Below are 22,761 nucleotides of genomic sequence, written 5' to 3' on the forward strand. Positions count from 1 at the left end.
TGTCTCTAGGGGCCACCACATATATTTATATATAAACATATATAAATAAAACCACTTTTTTTTACATTAGTAATTCCTTTTGTGCATAATTTTATATTATTGTTAATAATAAATTAATTAAAGCAACAAAACAACCTGAAGAGCCGGTTGGGAGCCGAAAGAGCCGGTTCGGAGCCGAAAGAGCCGGCTCTTTTTAGTGAGCCAAAACGAAAGAGTCGGTTCTCTAAAAAGATCCGGAAATCCCATCACTAGTGGCCTTTCGCACATGCGTGGTACCGATCGGGTTTCCGGTACGGATCTGGTAGTGACTACAATTTCAGTTGTTTACAACGTTGGAAATTGTAAATTTTTCTGTAAATTAGAAAACTGAAGCAAACATCATTAACCGGGCGTTTAGCAGCGAGGAACAGAAACAGTCAACATGGTGAGCACTGTGGTTTTTCTCGCCGGTGACGTTGTATCAAAACAAATCGTAGTTGCTCCAGTTTTAGTTAGCTAGCGGCTAGCAACAGGACTACAGCACAGCATAAAGATTCCCTGTCCTGAACAATTAAATTGTTATCTATTTGCTCTGAAGTATACACGTGACCTGAGTTTGACTGACAATCCTGATGTTTGTTCCACAGTTTTCCTTCCATGTGTTTGACCACCAGTTGGCCCGGGGCTTTCAGAACCGCTTCTCCACTCAGTACCGATGCTATTCGGTGTCCATGCTGGCTGGACCCAACGACCGCTCCGATGTTGAGAAAGGAGGCAAAAGTGAGTCTCATTAAAAGAATGGTCATGTTGGTTCAGACAGTCACTCAGTTCAAGGTTTCTGAACAAAAGATATTGAAGTACAGTATTTTCTCCCATACCACTCGTTCAAATCAAAGTATGTATGGGTGAAGAATTAAATGAAGACCTTAATCTTTGACCTTTGCAAATGCAGGATCTGGTGATTCTGTTTTGCTTGTTGTCATAGTTTGGGTCCACTGTTGCTTTTTAGAGGGAAAGGTCACTAGAAACCAATTTGCTCTGACTGATCACTTTTATCTTGTGATCAAACATTTTAATCCTGATGGGAGAAAATGAAACTCCCATCCTTAATCCTCAAGAGGTCACTATGAACATGTTGTTTTAGTTCAGTATGCTAGACAGTGCTCTCCACCATCAATATTAAAATATCAAAAAAGGGAATGTGTTTTGGAAGATTGGTGCATCATCAGTCCTCTACATTTCAGAGACTGGGGGAAATGAGTTTCCTTTGTAGGGTGTCTAGGCTCTCATTTAGAGATAAGGTGGGGAACTTAGTCATTGGGAAGGACCTCAGGGTAGGCCTTCTACTTCATCACATCAGTTTAGGTCGTTCATAGAGTTTGATGAGCAATGGTGTGATGTATGGCAGATTTACATGTAGCTAATTTTCTGCATTCACCACTGTATTGTGGGTGTAATCTGTGCCAACATCCACATGGTGTAACCAGCTCCCTTGTCCAAACATACATCCAGTACCGCAAACATATCTGAAGTTATTTAACTATTTATTGCTTTGTGGTACTTGTTAGAAAACACAACTGTAAAAAAAATATCCTCAAAATGTCCAAGTTTATGTTAGTATGTATAAGGTGAAAGTTACATATCATATTTCTTTATATTTATTTTATGAAAACACATATTTTCCTTAAAATAACTGTTATTTTTCTTTTCTTTTCAGTAATAATGCCACCTTCTGCTCTCGACCAGCTCAGTAAGCGCATGTTAATTCAAAACCTTCTTACTAAATGTCCTTTTTACATCCTGTTTTTAGCATTGCTCTATATTCCTCTGTTCAGGCAGGCTTAACATTACCTATCCAATGCTGTTCAAGCTGACCAACAAGAACTCAGACAGAATGACACACTGTGGTGTCCTGGAGTTTGTGGCAGACGAGGGAATCTGTTACCTGCCTCACTGGGTGAGAAACAGTAATGAGTGTCTCGTGTCAGCAGTGGAGGAGCACTTACATATTCTTCTTGTGTGGAAGTGGATAACAATGTTTTAGAAGTATGGGTTTAAAAATTCAAATTTGTTGGTATACTCCAGCTTCCTTCCACAGTGAAAGTATTTGCATGTTAGGTTAATTGGTGATTCTGGTTGTCTGTCTCTGTGTCTTAGCCCTGTGATGGTGACCTGTCTAGAGTGTACCCCGCCTTGCACTCTTTCCCCCATGACCTGATAGATGGATGGAAATAGAAAAAAAAAAATAAGGCTGGAGTGACATTTGCTGTATTTTGTTCACTGCAGATGATGCAGAATCTCCTGTTAGAGGAAGGCGGTCTTGTTCAAGTGGAAAGTGTTAACCTCATGGTGGCCACTTACTCAAAGTTCCAGCCTCAGAGCCCCGACTTCCTGGACATTACAAACCCCAAGGCAGTGTAAGGAGTACAGGCTGAAATGTTTATTTCAACTTTAAATTTTTATTTTTTTGACACTTCATGTTTTAACATAAGTGGTTAACATTCATTACAGACTGGAGAACGCACTGAGAAACTTTGCATGCTTGACAACTGGTGATGTCATAGCCATTAACTACAACGAAAAGGTGAATCAGTTTCTTTAAGTCATTGTTGGGATTATATATGACCAAGGGTTGTTCTTGGAGAGTTTCCTGGAAGATTAAACATAAAAATGCCATCTGGTAATCTGTGGGTTTCAGATATATGAGCTGCGAGTCATGGAGACCAAACCAGATAAAGCAGTATCCATCATCGAGTGTGATATGAATGTAAGATCCTGGACTTCACCACAGTCACAGTGAATTGTTCTGTTGCTTTATTCGCTCACGTGCTGTTACTTTGCTGTTCAGGTGGATTTTGATGCTCCCTTGGGTTACAAAGAGCCTGAACGACGGCCTAATCACCAGGATGAACCGATAGTAAGGAGCAAACCATCGTGGTAACTGTACGTTTTCTCCTTTGAACAATGTAATAAAACTGTTTTTCTGACAGGAGGAAGAAACAGATCCCAGCAGTTACGCTGACATGGACACAGGCTTCAGAGTGAGTTCAAGTTAATGTGTACTTACTGCTACTAAAAGTACTTGAATAACATAATCTGATTTAATCTCTAATCTGTGCTTTATTTTCAGGCTTTCACCGGTTCTGGTAATCGTTTGGATGGTAAAACTAAAGGGATTGAACCCAGCCCTGCTCCCCTTGCCCCAAGTGACATTAAAAGGTGAAAAGATGTTGTTTCTTACACATTCCCATAAAAATAACTCAACTGTTAAGTGGCCTAACAGACAAGCTATTTTTACAGGGAATGTTACACCTTTATTTAACAGCGTATTGCAAATTGATGAGGAGAGGGATGACAGTCAACTCAAACTGCTGTTCAGTATATGAAAGCCCCCAAGCAGGAGCTATTATATCTATTAGGCTATGTTAGATATCTCAGACTTGAGTTGAGACATAGAATGTGACACCTTGAGGCACATGAGTTTGTCACGTGATATATTTAAATAAAGTTCTGAGCAGTTTATGTATTTTTTATGCTTCATAAAAACAGAGAGGAATACCGGATTTATGCTCTAAGGCAACTGGGTACCCTGGTCTTAACCCTGAAGCCTAAAGCCTGAACCATAACAGAATTGTCAGAAAATTCTTTGCTTACCTTTTTTTAAAAAATAAAAAAAAATTGGAGTGGTTATTGAACTTTCTGAATGGTCCACACGGCGTTGCACATCTGTGGTGAGTCTTTGTCTCTACAAAGATGTACTGAACACCAACGAAGTATAAAATATAGCGATGTAACTATACATTGGTGTTGTCCCACATATTTTTTTAAAGCTGTGACAGCACACAGCCACACCACGCAGACAATGGTTTTCCAAGCTGTTGTGTGTCTAATGTTTCGTCACACAGAGGGATTCCCAACTATGACTTCAAAATTGGCAGGATTACCTTCATTCGAAACTCCAGACCTCTGCCCAGGAAAATTGTGGATGATGTAAGTAATGCAAACAGTTCTCTTTCCTGGCTATTTTTAAAGTCCTACATTTAGTTCTCAAGCCATATTTTTCAATTTTCTTCTGAATCTTCTCAGGATGATGCCATAAACAGATTCATCGCCTTCTCTGGACAAGGGCAGTCACTACGCAAGAAGGGCCGAAAACCTTGAAGAGTTACAAACGAGGAGTCTGACTCATGTGCACAGAGCTAGCTTATTCTTTTCACCTTCAGCAGCAAAGTAAAATATTGGTTTTCAGATGCGTTGGTTTTGCCCCTCTGCCCCTTTTTAAATGGAGGTTTTGCTGTTGATTATAGCGTGTAATTAAAAGTCTGACAGTAATATTTTGCTCAAAAGAATCTGAGCAGCCTAAAATACTGTCTGCTCTAATTTGGTATTCACAAATTCAGAGTGACTGATTTTCTGCCAATATCTTATCAAGAACATGAAAAAATGACAGCAAACATCTTTCTTATATCAGATTGAATGACCTCTGACTCTGCGCAGACCCATCTTTTCCATAATTCTTTTTTTATTTTTACAATCCACTTTAAAATGGCTGTTATCCACAATCCCAGTGTTACTGTAAAATGGGAGCTTTTTGTTTTGATTATACTAAGAAAATTTTTATGTTTGAGGGTTTTTTTTCCAGACTTTTAGGAATTTTTTCTTTTGCTTTATTTATCAACAAATAAAATTGTTTTGAAATGAATTACACTCAGACCTATTTTTGAGGTATTATGCTCTTTCTGTGACATCACCTGAGTTGAGTATTTATATTCGAAGAAGATGATCATTGGATAAACTATTGGAATTGGTGAGTTTACATAAATGTGTAAAATAATGAATGGTTGAGCTCTCAATCAGCAAAAGTACCTACAAATTCAGATTTGAGAAAACCAACATTTTTATCGTTTCAGAAAAAATATTGTTGCAAATAATATATACTTTTAGTTCCAGTAAAAGCAGAATATCTTTAAACAAACTGTGAATTCACAATGACGTTCTTCAGCCATGCACACATTTTTTCGTTTTGATGCTTTGTGGCCTCGTATAAGTGATACAGAAATGTGCCAAGAGCTTTTGTTGTGAAAAATAAAACCGGAAGAAGTACAGTTGCTAAAGCTGTCGCAGCTAGCGATGGACAGGGCTGTGGGAGAAATCGCATGGAGGGTAATTAAACCAGATATTAGGTTATTAATTTCGTTAATGATAACTTTTCCTTAGTTAATTTGATTTGCCTTGTTTATGAGAAGACTCAAAATAATCAAAGTCAAATCCTGATGACGTAGGTCGCAAGGTGATTAGCCTTAGATGCTAAACCGCAAATGTACCCTTCTGTACCATCTAGCAAAGTCAGACAAAGAAGATCCGAGGAGGCGACGTATATTTTTTTGATTCACGAAATGCACTAATATCTGGGCTTGCTGATCAAATTTAAAAACAGCATGTGTGTAGTTGGAAAGTCAAATGAGCCACTGACCAAACTGAGGGTCAGCCCATTCTTAATACGACCGCAGAGAGGCGCTGTTTAAATGTTGAACACTTCAGAGACTCAGGTTAAAACTCACCGGCCATTATATTGGGAACGTCATGCTTGTACTGGGTTGGACTCTCGTTGCCTTCGGACCTGCGTTAACACTTCGTGGCTCAGATTCAACAAGGTGTTGAAAACATTCTTTAGAGATTTCCAGTTTGGCACGACAGCATCACTCAGTTGCTGCTGACAGAGATGTGAGACGAACATCAATAAACTGCTCACCATAGCAGCCAAATGTTGCTGTAGAAATTTGAACTCATCAGATCAGGCAGTGTTTTTCCAGTTCTCTTTTGCGCTGCATAGGTGAACCTGTGCAAACTGTAGCCTCAGTTTCCTGTTCTTGGGGAGCGGCACTCAGTGTGGTCTTCTGTTGCTTCAAGGTTTGACATGCCGTGAATTTAGAGATGGTCTTCTGCATATCTTGGTGGTACTTTTGATAGTCACTGTTGATTTCCTGTCAGTTCGAGTCAGTGTGGCTATTCTCCTTTGACGTCAACAAGGTATTTTTGCTTAGAGAACTGCCCCTCACTGTATATTTCCTCCTTTTCAGTTGCTGCCAGTTGATTGGCTGATTATTTTATTAATAACAAGTAGTTAGACAGGCGTACCCAACAAAGTGTCTGATGTCAGTCACCAGAATCCCAACAGAAGTTTAAAATTTTATTCTGATTTTTGTTTGCTTTGTCGCCACAGCCACCACGGGCATGTGAAGACTACTGGAGCGAGTTTAGACACTGCAAAAGTTTTAAAAACTGGTTTCACCACTACTACACTTACGGTACCGTGCCATCCTGCCAGCAGTGGAAAGAGGACTACCATAACTGCAGAGAGTGGGAGAAACACAGAGGCACCGAGGCTAAGGTGGAACAGCAAGAAATTAAAATTTTAAAGTCCTAAACGGGTGACCTCTGTGAATACAAATATAAATACACTCACTCTGTCTGTCTTGCAGGAGGCGTTGCGGAGAAGTGAGAAAATCAGAGTGGCAGAGCAAAGAAACTTCATTCCAGTGTGGCAGCTGAGGCAGGAGCCTCCTAGAGACTGGCACGTGCCACTGAACCAGGAGAAGCCTCAGGACTCCTGAACATCGAGTTTTGACAACATGCTTAGTTTCAGTTTAAGAGCCTGGACATTCTCATGATCACGAGATGTCATCAGTTGTATTCAGAGAACTGCTGTATGTAAAATGATATATATACAGTATGTCTAACAATGCTGGCAGCAGCTAGTGCTCAGCGATAAGGATTAGCTGTTTTATCAGTAAATATGATCCGTTTCCAGACAGGCTGGTGTCTCATAGGTACTAATTCTGCAAAGCTTGTGTAAACTTAAGCACAAAGACCGACTGCACTCAGAGAAAATTAGCTCTATATTATCCTTATGTTGACAGAATATATAGTCAGTACAGGTAATCAGTGATCTGCTTCATTCTCCTTGAAAAAGGTGAAGAGCCAGGTGTTTGCATGGTACCTGTAGGCCTATCTGTATTTGTCAGCTGCTCAGCAAATGAATTGACTTTAAGAAAGGTTAATGATGTAGGTATATGGGATGTTTAATCCTACTGAAAAATCGAGATGACAGAATTCAGAGTTGTGTAGCAGTTTTCTGCCTTATAACATGACATGTTCAAAAAGATTCTGAACACTGGATCAATAAAAAGATTTATTCCATTATTATAGACAAATATTAACGTGACACAAACTCACTGTAACTCTCACACAATGAATGACAATGAAGGAATAAAGACAGTGTGCTTAAAAGCTGCATTTTTGCTTAGTGAATAACAGACACACTAAACTACACACAGCTATTCCTCATTTATCACTGCGTGTAAACTTTAGTGATATCGTTGTATTTCCCATCAGGGGCGTCATAATTGGGTATTGCTGGCGTATATGCGGGACCTTCGTGAACAAAGGGAATAAGAAGCGGGTCAGGCTTCAGCGCTGCCCGGTACAGCTCCTCGGACTCCAGCTTCAGCTCCTCCAGTGCCTCCCTCTGTGCTTCCAAAGCCAGTTCAACAGCTTCCACTTCAGCCATGTGCTGCTTCTGCAAGAACAGCAGACAGATACAACCCACTAAGTGCATGAGATGTAGAGCCGGGGTCAGATGTAACATTTTCCATAAAAGCTTTAGTGACGCAGGTGCGATAGGTAAGTGGTAACCTGTTTGTATCGACACCACTCCTTCAGCAGCAGGGCTCGACCCTCACTTTCTTCAAATGACAGCCTTGGAGCAGTGCGTTCCCTTAGACAGAGAATTATGAACATCAATTTAAAGGACTTAAAAGCCCTATATCCAAGAAAGGTATTCAAATGAGCAATTTAAAAAAGTTTCAAAGCTGTTTTAATGTCCCAGAGCTTCACTGCAAAAAGACTGATAAAACCAACAACACATCAGATAACAATCACGTCTCAGAACTTCAGCCACCTTTTGCAAAGGCAATTTCTCTGCGAAAATGAGCTGTGGCTGAGGTGGTCGAACTGGTCATCTAGCAAAGCAGGCAAAGAAGTCTGTGATTCCTCCTGCCAGCAAAATGTTCTTGGCAAATTGCCCCTAATGCACCTATTGGAGTGTGTACGAATGATGAAAAATGCTTCGGGGTAGATAAAACTGCGTCTGATGGGTTAAATGAGACTTGTAGAATTGTAGTATAGTAGTATTTACATTATCTTGACATAAATAAGGTTTGTGTTAACACTCCTGGGGCATTATTGTCAAATCCATTCTTGACCAGTGAGATGTCATGAATAATAAAAATTCAAAAAAAGCACACAATAAGTGCTTTTGACTTTCTTTTTTTTCCATTTGTTTGTGTGATCCAACAAAGCTGATTTTAACACATGATATTAAAATAGTTCTTAACTCTGATGTGGAAAACAGAGTTGACATCAGCTCAGATTTTCTTCATTGGCTGTGGAGGACAGCGTTCTCAAAGGACGCCGTGGGCTGAGCCACGACACATTAATTTTACACCTTGGACTTATAGAGCTGCTTGATCTGTTGCCTGTTTATTTAGGAATAAAAACATTTCTTTTCCCATCCATTGGTCTTAAAAAATGCCTCTGCATGCTTATGATGATCCATACCTGCCCAGTAGCTTTAGTTCATTTGCTGACAAGAAGAAATTTGAATGTGTGTTATCACACTGAGCACTATACATTAATGTTTCAATACAAATTTGACCTCATTATTTCAAACGACATTTATGCACATAGACTGAAATGAGCTCCACCTTGTTTCATCCAAGCATTTGGTTGGAGTGATGAAGTCCTCTATGGGTATAAGCTCTGGTGGAACTTTCTCCAGTTTCTTCAGCTTCTTTTTCAGACGCTCTCTCAACATCTGTTCCCTTCTCGGGTCCACTTTCTTCTTCTTTTTTGGCTCAGCTCTTGAATAACACAGATCAAACCTCTATGTTAATATATTCAGCCACAAGATAGAGCTTGCTGAGAAATACTGTTAGCACCACGAACCACCATAACATTGGTGGACTAAGTTGTTCAATTTAAAATATTGATGAAATGACAATTGTGGTAAACCTCGGTCATGACTTGGTTTGTGAGCCTGAGCCTGAATCATACCTCAGTGGAGCAGATGTCTTCAGGGTCATCACTGGTGCAAACCAAGGACTCTGTACAAGATGGTGATGTTCTCCGTACAGAGAGCTGCAAAATAGAGTACAGGTCATTTCTCAAGTTCTCATTTCTCTCAAGTTTGTGTATTCTTTGAAGAAGACAGTCTTAAGAGTGCTACTTTTTTTTTTTTTACTCCCAGTAAAAATCTTAACATCTTCATCTCTGCCACCTTCGGCTCAGTCGCCTGTCTTTTTATTGGTGCCACCCTCTAACTACCATCTTGTAAACTTTCCCTTTCACTTCTGTCACAAATCACCCCTGATGCTCATCGCCACTCTGCCTGCACTGTCTTCTTTATCTCTTTTGTGCACTGTCATTTGCTTTGGATGTTTAACCCCAGGTATTTAACCATCCACCGTCACAATTTTTGGCTCCTTTCAGCATCACGAGCACAGCTGTCTGCCTCTCACGTGTTCTGTCTTGCTTTTGACTTTCATTTCTCATCTATCAAAGCATACATTCACCTCTCCAGGCTCTCTACTTTTGGTACAGATCACAATATCGTCTGGAAATATTATGGTCCACAGAGACTACTCACTGATCTAATCTGTCCATCTTCATTGCAAACAAGAAGGGGCACAGAGCAGATCCCTGATGCTGATCCAGGTCCAACCCATCTGTCACTCCTACCGCACACTTCACCACTGCTTCTCTGTCCTCATGCATGTCCTGCACCACCCTCATACTTCTCTTGGCACCCCATCATATGCTTTATCTAGATGCACAAGTGCACAGTTCAACTCCTTCTGACCTTCTCTATACTTCTCCATCAACAGGCTCAAAGCAAACATCGCATCTGTACTCTTTCTCAGCATGAAACCATACTCTCAACAACTACATCCCTCTGTAGTCACAACAGCTCTGCTCATCACCCTTGTTATTGAAAATCGCTATAAGCACACTTCTTCTCCATTAAAGCACCGAATAACCTTAGCTATATTAGCTCCACGCAGCTAACGCACTTCGTTCACATCGTACATCAATCACTCACCTCGACGGCATGGCCTGCCGCGATAAAACCCTGCAAAGACATCGCGAAAGAGCCAAAGACATGTTTTAATTACGTTTCTGTTTCCTCCTTTAACTCAGTTTTGGGTCCAGGACAACAAAAATTCACATGTCGTCCCCTGGAGTGACAGCCCCCACACACACGTCGCTGAAAGATGACGTTTCAAACAAGCGGCCGCACACTTCAACGTGCGCACTTTCGCTTATTTAAAAATCCTGGAAATAAAATCAAAGACAGATATTGGGTATATTATAATCCGTTAATATATTACTTAATAAAACAATAAGATAAACAGTAAAAAAAAAATAGTAACATTGCGTTGTGTAGATATTTATGTGTAGATATTTTGTTGAATCTTCATGGAGGAGTAAAACGTTACCGGGCTGCAGTATTTGGGGGAAAGGTCACAGTGGTCCGAGGCTTTTATATGCTCCACGCAGCGAGATATCAGCCTAAAACTTTGATCCGGTCATCGCTGGATTGTTGAGTCTGCGCCATGGCACTTCTCAGAGGTAAACAAACACCATTCATTTCATTTCAGCAGTAAGACTGCTGGGACGGGATTTTCTGATGGGGCGTTTGAAAGTATCTGGGTCACACTGCTGTGCAACAGCGCTTTAAAAATCTACCTTTTTATTTATTTTATATGCAAAGAAGTCTCGTTTCCACATAATTTAACTGCAATGTAGGCGAAAGGTGACAAGATGGTGGCAGTATTATTTAAACAGCTGCTCCTTGCTGCTACTCAACTCAAAGCTGTAAATATGTATTTGAACATTTAATCAGAAACCTTTCACAACTTTGAGGACACCAGTTTGCTTTTGTTATGCCCACACTTTTTTGGTTTAGAAAATTACAGCTTTCAGCTGTAATATTCATGTGTGCGAATATTATAGCTATAAGTATATGCTATAGCATATGCTGTGATGCATTTACTTAAGCGAAGGTGAAACCGTGCTTTAAATCTGTTTTAATTATATGTTTAATAGATTACAAATATACATTTGTGCCTCATACATTAGTTAATTTGCATTATTGTGTTTCCTGATTTTGCTATTCATATTTCTCCATATTATGTGTTTATATATGATCGAGGACAGAACATCAAAAAAGTTGGGTAACAGTATTTAATTTGAGTTATTCTTCATATGGCAATTACATCATGAATATGGAGTAAATGTTTAAAGAAATTATCTATAAGGACTTTGGATTACTGGTCATTGAGCCATTTTATATGCATCATATCAGCAGCTCCCAACATTTTTTTCCCCATCTTACATGCACAGCCATTCAATCACTCCCTTGAGTTATTATTCCGTTTAAACACTAAGTAATTATCCAAAAAAGTATTGATAACCAAAGAGTTTCAACAGCTTGTCACTACTGTTGTCTAATGAATCACTTATGCAGTCCTCTTTAATACTTTCTGCTGCAAATTCATTACGTTTAGTTTATGTTTAACTTTTCTGCTTAAACCTATCAATTTAAAAAATGTAAACAAAATGACTAGTCAGAAAAGATTTATAGTGGATTTATAAATAAATACAATTTTATTGATTCACAAATCTCTGCGCTCTTCTGTGAGTTTGGTCCAGTGCCCCCATTCAGAGTGGAGGGAACATATTACTCAACATTAAACAGACTCCAGCTGTATGCGTCAGGTGTTACTATAATATTTGCAAACTCGATTCCAGGTCAAAGCATCCTGCGTTTCCTGACACGTAGCAGACATTAGTCGATAGTTCAGTGTCCCTCTAAAACTGAAAAAGGTCCCTCAGTGCAACATTTCAAAATAGAGATCATTCCTATTAAGGTACTGTGAACTTTAAACCAATTTTTTTTCCCTCTCAAAAATGTTGCTGTGACTTTCAGATAAATTTTTGGCAGATTATCAATCAGGCCCCAAATGCAGAAACAGGGAATTTAAAAAAAGAAAAACAAAGAATTGCCAAAGTAGCTCCTGAAAACCTGCTTCAGATTAGAGGACAGGTATGAAATGAAATGGCATCACTATTCCTGGAAGATTTCTCAGATCCCTGTGTGCAGATGGGTCTAAATTCCGAGTTTCAGTTTATTCCAAATTTGAATTCTGTTTAAATTTACTCTTTACTTGCTTTCAGACTGTTAAAACCTCACCCGGGCTCCAGCTGTAATAAGTAAATATTACCTTGAATTAATGTTTCAGAGACAGTTTTAGATTTTCTTTCAGCTGCTGCTTCAGAGGCATTTAGTCTGAGAGCAAGTTAAAATGAAAGAAACAGAATTCAAACGTAGGCTTTCTCTAGATACAAATTTGAAATGCACTTAGCAAGTAGGCGACAAATAGGCGAACTGTTTTAGAATCATTCATTACTATAAAACAAATGTTCTACATGCAAGAATAAGTTACCAGCAGCCAACATGAAGAAATAACAAAGTTGCATCTAATAATTTATATTTCTTACTGATCCACATGGAAATGGATCACATCTTGGAGAAGCTCGCGGCTCTCCAACGGGAGATTGAGAGACCAGTGTTGGACTGTTAGAACAGCTTTGAAATTCATATGAGTTGTTCGCACTAAAGTAAAAACCACCATCACTTCATGCAGATACCCCTTTGGCGCCAGCTGCGGTCTCAAGGCTGGAGCTGAACAACAACACCTTGATAACGACTGTGTTTAGACTGTTCTTCCCATTCTATGCAAGGCCACCTGGGTTGGCTGGTAGACTGTTTACTTAACCTGGCAGGGCGAAGGACACTGTGTCAGCTGAACTCTGGACACGCACACACATACATATACACTGATGTGCACACACTCATCCCCCTCCCTTTCCAAACGCCTTCGACGCTTGTTCCCTCCTGGGGAACACGGCGGGTCTGAGCCCGCGCTGGAATGGTAGCGTTGGACAGGATGGCTGCTGTGTTTGCTTCGGATTACTCCTCACCCCCCACCCGACCCTGTGACTTGTCACGTGTTCCACAATGTTGTGCTGTGGACATTTATGTGCTTTTATGTGCAGAGGAGTTTTTTTGCTTCCTGTTCTCATGCTGTCCTCCCAGGAGCCCAGCATGAGTAGAGGTCTCTTTTTTTCCTCTTGTACTTTCCCATTGTAGTGTATATTTCAGGGTTTTTTCTGTAACACTACTGATCTCCGACCTGTATCCCCATGTGATGTCTGTGTTGTGTGTGTAAGGTCGGGGCGGGGGGTCCCATTTCACTGCAGGGCAACCTGCACGTGGTGAATAAAGCCTTGATTGATTTATTGATTGATTGATTGATTGAAACAGAAGGACCAGGTTTCAGGAATGATGAGCAGCAAATAGAAACACGGGGAAGACCATGGCTACATGTACTCATCATAAAACTAAACATCAGAAAATACAAATAACAAATCCATACACAGCAATGAAGCAATAAATCAAAGTCACTGTCAGGAAATAAAAAACAGAAACATTATAGGAGAAAACCTAAACAGGAACTTTAATTTGAATACATCAACAAAGAATTGAAAACAAGAAATCAGGCGCAGCTTTATTTCAACACCCTGTAAATCATGTCGCTTTAGTGCTAATTATCCCTTCACAAATCTTCTCTCTCTGTTCGTGCTACAATCTGGCTGTAGCTCAGTGGTGGGTGGTGTTAACTCCAAACTAAAATGCTCTTTTTTCCTAGGTGTATTTATTGTAGCTGCCAAGCGTACTCCATTTGGTACCTATGGTGGAGTACTGAAGGATCACAGTGCAACAGACTTGGCTGAACATGCAGCCAAAGCTGCCCTCGCTGCAGGGGGTGTGGTCCCAGAGCTTGTAAACAGCATCATCATGGGAAATGTCATGCAGGTACTGATCACACATACAACACTGAAAGGATTCATTATAAATGATCTGACTATTGTATCTTACATTTTGTTTCTGATCCATTTCCCTACGTTCAGAGCTCAGCTGATGCACCCTACATTGCTCGTCATGTGGGTCTGAGGTGTGGCGTACCCATCCCAGTGCCCGCTCTCACCGTGAACAGACTGTGTGGATCTGGTTTCCAGTCCATCATTAATGGCGCTCAGGTAAGCACTAAACTAACGAAAATAAATCTATCAGACCCATAAAAGAGGAATTAGCCAAAGCAGAAAACAGTGTATTGAATGTTTTCCTATCAACATACAAACAAGGAAATTGATTTTAAAAAGTAATAACAGTGACACTACGAAGACAAATGGGAAAGTGAAGCCAAAATAGCAGAAGAATGGAAAGGTCAGAGTGGAAAACTGCAGTTTCACGTATGTGGACGGAATTTGGGTGGAAAAATGCAAAGTTTTTTTAATTACAGAAAGACATTAAGGTGTAGGAACAAATTGTTGGAGGTTTGGTGGATCATCAGTAGCTTATCATTACCATTTCCTTTGGGAATGTCCAGAACTTTAAAACTATTTTGGAGTGAAATCCACAAACATTTGAGTGCTGGTTGACGTGGTGAGTTAGTGAGATCCTCAGTACAGCACATTCAAACTAAGGAAGAGAAATACTTAATGAGAGTACTACTTTTTGCGGGGAAAAGAAGCTCTGCAGCTTCTCTGTAAGGAGAAGAGTGAGTAAGATAAAGCAAAATGTAAGAGGTGGTTTCACATCAGCCCGGTTTTATGATAACTCCAGGAATCTATCGTATACGTTTCTTACTAGGAGTAGAGATAAGTGAAGTTGGAGGGTGGGGCACTGGTTGTGGACAGGCAGGTAACACGAGATGGAAAGGAATCCTTGTGGTGAATGCTTGTTTCAAGGTAGCAGGTGAGCAAGCTTAGGGAAGCCTTTTATTCAGCACACAATCACAGAGACACAGAGTTGAGAACACTGGAAAAACTCAGTAGGCATAACCAAAAACAAGCCTGTCTACTACTTTATGATGGCAAACATTTCAGGTGCCCCTTAAATACCAGCCACTGATGAGACCAATGAGCCACTGGTGTGCTCAGTGAGCAGCAGGAACCCGTGCTCTACCCATAGGGCACAGCCTGCATAACCCATCCAAGACCAGAGAAAGACAGAAACGACCCAAAAACAACAACCCAGTGCTGCACTATGACAACTGAAATTCATTGGATGAATTATATGCTGATGTATTTTCGTTCTGTACTGTATCTCCCCAAATGAAAAGGAAGATTAAAAGTTTCTGATCTTTTCCTGTCATGTATATAAGTGGAAAGTAATTGAAGTGATATTTTTAAGTCAGCAATGTGTGCAAAAACCATCAGTAAAATGATCATTATGTATCTTACCCTTTTTCTGCTGGTCTAAAAACAAAAAACCTGTTCCCCTTTGTGTTTGTAGGAGATTTGTCTCAGGGATTCAGAGGTGGTCCTGTGTGGAGGTTCAGAGAGTATGAGCCAGGCTCCCTATGCTGTCCGTAACATCCGATTTGGTACAAAGTTTGGCGTCGATCTGAAGGTTGGTAGATCAGATCTGTGAACACTTGATATAAATGTACATCACCATAACTACAATGATTTGGTATTAAACCTGCCTTCATCTGCCTACCAGCTAGAGGATACCTTGTGGGCGGGGCTGACTGACCTGCATATTAAAACCCCGATGGGCATCACAGCAGAGAACCTGGCAGAGAAATACCAGATCACCCGAGAGGACTGTGACAACTACGCACATAAGACTCAACAAAGGTGGAAGGCAGGTAAGGCAGACCCTGTTTTTTGATTTCTTTTCATGGTCTGCCTTTTAATTCACCCTCATACTCAGTTACTGTTTTAAACTCTAAGCTTTTACTGCTTTCTGTTTACAGCTCATGAGGGTGGTTATTTCACAGCAGAAATTGCTCCCATTGAGGTGAAAGCTAAGAAAGGCAAAGTGCCCATGACTCATGATGAGCACCCTCGGCCTCAGACCACTCTGGAACAGATGGCCAAACTACCTCCTGTCTTTAAGAAGGGAGGAACCGTTACTGCTGCTAACGCTTCAGTGAGTTTATGCTAGAGGTGCCGACTGTTCTCAACAATCTGACATGATCGGGTTTTCTTAGTCTAAGTAAGACGGTCCGTGGTCACTGGGAAAAACAGACCACCTTTTTTTTTTTAATGCATTCGAGTCCCTTTTGTATTGTGTGATATCACTCCAGCATGTTTTTGTACACTCACACTTAAAATACATTTAAATATAGTTCATTATAAATTTTATCCAACCTCCTCCTCTTTCCTGATTGTACCTATTATTTCTATCCCCAGGGTGTATCTGATGGTGCTGCTGCTTTGGTGATTTCAAGTGAGGATGCTCTGAAGGAACACAAGCTCACTCCTCTGGCCAGAATTGTGGCCTATCACGTGTCAGGCTGTGACCCAAGCATTATGGGAATAGGTTAGCAACACTGCTCTCTTAAAGGTATAATCTGGGCACCTTTGGATTAAAAGTAATGATTACCTAACCTTTCTTTTTACTTTATTTATTTTAGGTCCTGTTCCAGCAATCACGGGAGCACTTAAGAAAGCTGGTCTGACTCTCAAAGACATGGATCTTGCGGAGGTTTGTTCCCATACAGTGAAACAAATACTTACATGCTTTTTTGTCATATACAAAGCAGTAATGCAACAACTTAAAAATACTCCATTATAATTAATTAAGGAAACTGAAAATAATATGTTGGTGAAAGTGCACACAGCTGTTTTTGCCTGCTTCCTTATTGACAAGAGGTCACCAGCACATGTTTGATTTGTGTCTCTTCCTGCCGCAGCCACAAAGAGATCTGTGTCTCTTCCTGGGTTTGAACCAGAATCTTTCATTTGTTAGGCAAATATATAAACCACTATTATGAGTAAAATTTACATAACAACAGTTAGGCCCGTATGTATTTGGGCAGTCACATATTCTTTGTAGTTTTGCCTTTGTACAATGGATTTGAAATCAAACCATTAAGTTGTGATTAAATGTTGACATTAGACATTGAGCTATAAAACCCCACATAATCCCACACTTTCAGAGGCTTGAAATTCATTGGACAAACTAACATCATTTAAACTAATTATTATTTTTTAATACTCAAATATTACTTTAATATTAATATTTTTTAATACTTGAAAGTTGCTTTTTTAAAATATAACAGCAACCAGCCTGTTGTGATTTATGGTGTTTGTGATTTATTTAGGAAGTGAATACTCAGGTGTTTTTGTTGTTTTGCACAGGTCAATGAGGCTTTTGCTTCTCAGTATCTGGCTGTTTCCAAGGCTCTAGGACTCGACCCGGAGAAAAGCAATGTTAACGGTGGAGCTATTGCCATCGGACATCCTCTCGGTGCTTCTGGAGCTCGCATCACTGCTCACCTGGTGCATGAGCTCAGGTAGCGTAGTCATTTAATAGTGCACGGTATCTTATATAATGAGAAGTGTTCTGCACGTTATTTAAAGTGACTTTGAATAATTATTTACTTTCTGACAGGCGGCGAGGAGGCAAGTATGCCATCGGGTCTGCCTGTATTGGCGGTGGTCAGGGTATCGCCATCATCATTGAAAAATGCTGAGAGAAGAACCTGCCAGCTGCTAGGTTTCCTGCAGAAGAATGACCTACACTCAACCCCACAGTCCGCTAATGCTAAATAAAATGCAAATGATACATTGTAAAAGGGATATTTTCCCACATTTTCACATCAGAACATGTGTGCTAAATGTTTCATTCTTGAGTTGGCTTGGAAGTCCAGTAAAGACTGAGTGCTAATTGCTCACTGACATGCCTGTTCCTGTTTCACATAAGTGCAAAAGACTTTTCAAGCACGTGCCTAAAATGATGGTACAGTGTGTAGCATATAATAACAGTGAAGTTTGTGGTACGACAGAGTGAGACTTGATGGAACTGGAATTTGCCTTAATAGCAGAGAGATTGAGAACATGTTAAGTTTTAATGCTAGAAAATTACCTGTGATGGCTCCAGCAAAAAATGATTTTGTACTTCTGTGTCAGAGAATCTCAAATTAAAAGAAAGAAAGAAAAAATGTGTTTTCATGATCAGTCTTTTATTGCAGCTGCAACTTTTTTTCAAACCCATTGGTGTCAAGGGCAATGTTCCCTCTAATTTTTCATGTGTCGAACACACAAACTCCCTGAGCGGTCCCTTGGACCACTGTGAGCAACAGCAGACGTGTGCACTGTGGTCACGCTAGCATCAAATACATCCAAGTCACATGGTTTATTAAAATAATCAAATTACAGCATTTACATTTAAGTTAGACTACTTTTAATTAACTGCTTTAGCCCACTTACAGTGAAGATTTAAAAAAATCATGTTCATGACCTGTGTAGTATGTTAACACTATTGGAAATAAAAATAACTTGGACCCCAATTTTGAAAACGTGTTTTTTAAAAACAAAAAAAGAAGTTTTACAGCTTTGGGTTTTTTTTGTTTTTATAAAGCTCTGACTGGTATTATGAGTATAAGTCTGTGGTCTGGGAGAGAGTCCTGTAACTCTCTGTCTGCAAAATACAGTATATAATGACCAATGTTGGGCAATTAATTATATAGTTACTTCTTCAAAAAAGTAACTGAGTTTTGCAAAAAACAAAGCTTTTTGCAGCTGTTTACCTAAAAATGCAGCCGAGGCAGTTTTTTAAATAAACATTTCACACTATTTACAGAACAATCAGCTGTTCTGCATCAAATTTGATGCCACACAAATTATTTGTGCCACTCCAAAAAATAATTTCTGTCCACTATGAGATAAAGGAGAACAACAACTTGATACCTGCAGGCCTGACAACAGGAGATGTATCACTCCTGTAACACCTGTAACATTCAGCAGTCGCTTCATTGTTCTGACACACAAAACAAAACTATTGTCTACACTACACACTAACTACACAAGATTTGCGCTAAACGTTGCAAATCTGTCACATCTCAAAACACCTCTGTCACTCCTAAAACTTCCCCCTTCCTAAACAACTAAATGCCATGTTGCCATATCATTTTTTTTATTGGTCCACATGGTACATGTTTCCACCAATAGGAAAGGCTGGGGGGCGCGGGGGAGGAGGGGGGGGGGGTTGTTTTTGCTCACAGGCTGAGAGTGCTTTCCAGCGCTTTCCTTATAAAACGCCTTTTTTACTGTTTCTTCTTGCAGTATAAATATAAACAAGATAGGATTCAGGAAAAAAACCAAACATTACATATATTTTTATCATAACTCTGGTTTTACGTGGCCTATCAACACAATTTAAAAACTGGTATAAAGTCCACACTTTTGTTCACACAGTTGTTCCATCTGTCCTGCTCACATCTCCAATGGTTGTACACGTTGTCATTAACGTGGCTTCACTCCACATCAGCCACGCCGCTTTGCTAGATAAAACACCGGTGTCGGCACATAAGGATGCTGTCATAGCCTGTCAACGACGTTGATTAGCTATACGAATGTGAATCGCATCATTGGCTGGACTATGGGATAAGGTGGCATCGTTCTAATCCCATACTGGAGCAGCCAGTCACTTACTGACTAACACTGCAAAACAGAATGAATTGTTAACGTATTTATCTTAATTTCAATTCAGGTTAGATTTTTTTTTGGGTACGCAACGCAGATTTTCTGTGCACAGAGACCTTGCCAGCAGTGTGCAATTGCGGCTTAGAGGGAACATTGGTCAAGGGATTTATGTCCCTACCCTCACCTATGGTCATGAGCTGTAGGTAGTGACCGAAAGAATGAGAGCAGAAGCTTCATCTGAAAGGTGGCATCTGAAAGCCTCTCCCTTAGAGATAGGGTAAGGAGTTTGGCCATCCGGAAGGGGCACAGAATAGAGCCGCTGCTCCTCCACATCAAAAGGAGACAGTTGTGGTGGTTTGGGCATCTAACAAGGATGCCTCCTGGGTGAATATTCAGGCATGTCCCACTGAGAGGAAGCCTGAAGCTGGTCTGGGAACGCTTTGGTGTCCCCCTGGAGAAACTGGAGGAGGTCCAAGCCTCAGTATTCTACTGTCAGATGTGAAGCCTTCACACTGAAACTGGTTCATGCAACAGGACAAACTACCGGTACAACAGACTGGCAGAAAAAATCAAGTTGTTGGAATGGTTCAGTAAAAGTCCATATGTCAACCAGACTGAATTAATAGGGCTGTGCATTCAATGAAGTTAAGTGATAAATTAAAGAAGGGTAGAGAACGTTTTTTCCACAGGTATCTGACACGGGAGACTGAATATGTCATACTTAAAAGAAGATTATTTCAAATTATTACTCTTAAAGGAGATTCTGCAAGCTATTGAATCATGGACACTGGACAATCACCAGTCTATAGACCTGTACATGAAGCAAACTGGTAATAGAGTTGCTTTTTATTAAAGTTTTTGAATTTATACAAACACTTCCTTTAGTATGCAGTCTCAGAACACAGCATCGTGTACCCCAATTTTACTAGTGGAGAATAGATTTGTAGTCCGTCATATCAATGTAATGGCAGCCATCCTTTATGAGACATGTTTAGAGTGAAAAAATGCCATTGTTTATATCAACATGCTCTGTTTACAACGTCCACTGACTTTTTTTTTCTTTCTTTTTTTTTGCTACTGAACATCCTTGAAATACACAAAGAATTAGTGTATATTTTTTAAATATACACTAATTCTATAAATATATATTTTTTCACCTAACTTTACTACCTGCTCTCTCCTTCTTCCTGTTCTTCTACAACAGGGGTGTCAAACTCAAATACACAGTGGGCCAAAATTCAAAACTGAAACAAAGTCGCGGGCTAACGTTAATATTTATTGAAATATATTTATTCCTCCAGATATAAGAATGAATCTTTTCTTATGGACTCAAACACGTTTTGCTGAAAAACTGAATCTGGAACAAGCAAAGCTTAATACTAAACAATATATATATTAGCTGTATAATACCAGTAGGCCAGCTCTAATAGTAATTTGGTATGGCCAAATTTGGCCCGCGGGCCAGAGTTTGACACCTATGTTCTACAACAGCTCTCTCTTCTTCCTCACCACTCAACTAGAATTATATTCACAGGAAAAAAGAAAAATATAATCTTATGATAATTATTATAAGAGCAGGTTAGGGATCCATAATTGATAACAGTACAGCACACTACTTAGTTATGTGAAATCATCATCAATGAATGTAGAAAAATGGAAGCTACAGCTTTATCATTTTTGGTGAATTTCACCACAAGTCCATTCTTACCCGTTTCTTTTTGCTCTCTCTCTTTGCCGTTTTCATCTTGCTCTCTCATTCTCTATTCCCTTGTGCTGTCACCCAAAAGTTAAATGTTACAGTTAATAAAAGGTATAAACTGATCCATATCAATTTACAGCAATATTCAAACTGAATACAGACTGCTGCTGGACACTGACTTACAAACACTGGAGCCAAATTCAGCCAAAAGAGGAATAGAAATGTTTAACTAAAATAATAATAAAGTCAGGCCTTGCTAATAAACTCTAGTGATTTAAGCTACAACAGCATGTTTTGGACCCTATTTAGAGAAAAAAATAAAATTAAGCAGACGCTTTATAAGTCACAGCAATGTCCTCGCTTTACCAGAACCGTTTGGACTTTTGGTATATTTCAGTTAAAGTGTGTTTTAAATCTGTATCATGGATTTGTGACATTACTTCCTTATTGTCATAGTAGACTATGTGGCAGGCAAGGGTAGGATCCAAGCGCAGGACTCAGAGGCGGGAGAAATAAAACAAAAGAGGCAGCTTTCGTGCTGTGATACAAAAATGAGCAATGAGCAGAGGGAGATTGAGGATTTAAATACACACAGGATAACGAAAGAATGGGCGACAGGTGGGAACACAGGAGGAACAAATCACACATAATAAGACAGGGGAGGCAAAACTGAACATGCAGAACACAGGACGAGACACTGTTAAAATAAAACGAAACACACTGAGAGGTAGACTAAGACACACAGGCTTGACACTGGGGCCAGGGGAGAAACAGACATGGGGACGTGATTGACACTAAATAGACACAAAAGAACCACCAATCACTGAGATGAAAAAAAAAACCAAACAAATGTAAAAACAAGACTGACTAACCACAGGAGGAGACGAGACACTAAGGGAAAGAAACATAAAAATCACAAGGAACTGAAGACTAACTCAAACATACTTATTAAAAGACTTAAAAGTTATCATGAACCTTGGAAGAACAAAAAAGTTTTCAATATTAAGCAACAAACTACACAAACTAGAAAACACTGGGTCATAGTATGTTATAGTTTCTTGGAATTTACTGGTGCTTAGACCAGCAGCACTACAGCTTAGAGTTTGAGATCTTGAAACATTGCTATTCTGCTGTAGTTGGTGCTGGAGTCCTGCTGCTAAAAACCAGTGTTAGAAGAATAATAAACCTAGGAACTTAATCCCATAACATCACTGTGGTGCAATAAACCATTGCTCATCTGAGACTCTACCAAACATCTACCTTCTTTTTACTTTGTGTCAGATGGCAGAGGGAGACAAAGCTGCCAAGAAGAAGAAGCACGGGAGCCGGAACCCGGTTCTGGCCCGGGGCATCGGTCGCTACTGCTGGTCTGCTCGCAGGGCTATATATAAGAAAAAGACCAAGACCACTGAGACCAAGAGGCAGACCTGTGGTGCCATACAATTTTTTTAATATTGATC

At 39.8% G+C, this 22,761-nt stretch overlaps 4 protein-coding genes across 4 annotated transcripts; 3 read left to right on the forward strand and 1 right to left on the reverse strand.

Annotated features, from left to right (window-relative positions):
- The first annotated feature begins 264 nt into the window (after window positions 1-264).
- Window positions 265-4,681, forward strand: ufd1l (ubiquitin recognition factor in ER associated degradation 1). The gene is made up of 12 exons (XM_085426013.1): window positions 265-424; window positions 627-759; window positions 1,697-1,729; window positions 1,815-1,936; window positions 2,266-2,396; window positions 2,491-2,563; window positions 2,678-2,746; window positions 2,828-2,896; window positions 2,970-3,020; window positions 3,110-3,198; window positions 3,885-3,969; window positions 4,066-4,681. The coding sequence occupies exons 1-12, from the start codon at window positions 422-424 to the stop codon at window positions 4,138-4,140; spliced, it is 933 nt and encodes a 310-aa protein (XP_085282139.1). The 5' UTR covers window positions 265-421; the 3' UTR covers window positions 4,141-4,681.
- Window positions 4,682-5,047: 366 nt separating this feature from the next.
- lg12h22orf39 (linkage group 12 C22orf39 homolog) lies at window positions 5,048-7,273 on the forward strand. Its single transcript, XM_085426015.1, has 3 exons — window positions 5,048-5,142; window positions 6,203-6,370; window positions 6,462-7,273. Exons 1-3 carry the CDS (start codon window positions 5,110-5,112, stop codon window positions 6,591-6,593), a joined length of 333 nt encoding a protein of 110 aa, XP_085282141.1. The 5' UTR covers window positions 5,048-5,109; the 3' UTR covers window positions 6,594-7,273.
- mrpl40 (mitochondrial ribosomal protein L40) lies at window positions 7,159-10,321 on the reverse strand. The gene is made up of 5 exons (XM_085426014.1): window positions 10,139-10,321; window positions 9,094-9,177; window positions 8,745-8,900; window positions 7,675-7,756; window positions 7,159-7,558 (listed from the first exon to the last, which is right to left on the reverse strand). Exons 1-5 carry the CDS (start codon window positions 10,198-10,200, stop codon window positions 7,331-7,333), a joined length of 612 nt encoding a protein of 203 aa, XP_085282140.1. The 5' UTR covers window positions 10,201-10,321; the 3' UTR covers window positions 7,159-7,330.
- A 190-nt stretch (window positions 10,322-10,511) lies between these two features.
- Window positions 10,512-18,467, forward strand: acaa2 (acetyl-CoA acyltransferase 2). Its single transcript, XM_085426012.1, has 10 exons — window positions 10,512-10,668; window positions 13,812-13,978; window positions 14,074-14,202; window positions 15,461-15,577; window positions 15,671-15,818; window positions 15,927-16,102; window positions 16,366-16,495; window positions 16,590-16,660; window positions 17,317-17,471; window positions 17,570-18,467. Exons 1-10 carry the CDS (start codon window positions 10,653-10,655, stop codon window positions 17,649-17,651), a joined length of 1,191 nt encoding a protein of 396 aa, XP_085282138.1. The 5' UTR covers window positions 10,512-10,652; the 3' UTR covers window positions 17,652-18,467.
- Window positions 18,468-22,761: the final 4,294 nt, after the last annotated feature.

This window comes from Rhamphochromis longiceps, linkage group LG12 (assembly GCF_057381845.1).
Source record: "Rhamphochromis longiceps isolate RC_006_pf linkage group LG12, R_longiceps_female_GT1.1, whole genome shotgun sequence".
Lineage (NCBI taxonomy): Eukaryota > Metazoa > Chordata > Actinopteri > Cichliformes > Cichlidae > Rhamphochromis > Rhamphochromis longiceps.

What these genes read in the sequence shown, in the direction of transcription:
- mrpl40 (XM_085426014.1), bottom strand. Translation starts at nt 10,200, where the DNA reads ATGTCTTTGGCTCTTTCGCGATGTCTTTGCAGGGTTTTATCGCGGCAG. An exon ending in CGGCAGGCCATGCCGTCGAG is followed by an intron (nt 9,178 to 10,138) that starts GTGAGTGATTGA and finishes TCTATTTTGCAG; the next exon opens with CTCTCTGTACGGAGAACATC. An exon ending in AAGACATCTGCTCCACTGAG is followed by an intron (nt 8,901 to 9,093) that starts GTATGATTCAGG and finishes GTGTTATTCAAG; the next exon opens with AGCTGAGCCAAAAAAGAAGA.
- lg12h22orf39 (XM_085426015.1), top strand. Translation starts at nt 5,110, where the DNA reads ATGGACAGGGCTGTGGGAGAAATCGCATGGAGG. An exon ending in TGGGAGAAATCGCATGGAGG is followed by an intron (nt 5,143 to 6,202) that starts GTAATTAAACCA and finishes TTGTCGCCACAG; the next exon opens with CCACCACGGGCATGTGAAGA. An exon ending in ACAGAGGCACCGAGGCTAAG is followed by an intron (nt 6,371 to 6,461) that starts GTGGAACAGCAA and finishes TCTGTCTTGCAG; the next exon opens with GAGGCGTTGCGGAGAAGTGA.
- acaa2 (XM_085426012.1), top strand. An exon ending in TCATGGGAAATGTCATGCAG is followed by an intron (nt 13,979 to 14,073) that starts GTACTGATCACA and finishes CCCTACGTTCAG; the next exon opens with AGCTCAGCTGATGCACCCTA. An exon ending in CACCTGGTGCATGAGCTCAG is followed by an intron (nt 17,472 to 17,569) that starts GTAGCGTAGTCA and finishes ACTTTCTGACAG; the next exon opens with GCGGCGAGGAGGCAAGTATG.
- ufd1l (XM_085426013.1), top strand. An exon ending in CCATTAACTACAACGAAAAG is followed by an intron (nt 2,564 to 2,677) that starts GTGAATCAGTTT and finishes TGTGGGTTTCAG; the next exon opens with ATATATGAGCTGCGAGTCAT. An exon ending in TCATCGAGTGTGATATGAAT is followed by an intron (nt 2,747 to 2,827) that starts GTAAGATCCTGG and finishes TTTGCTGTTCAG; the next exon opens with GTGGATTTTGATGCTCCCTT.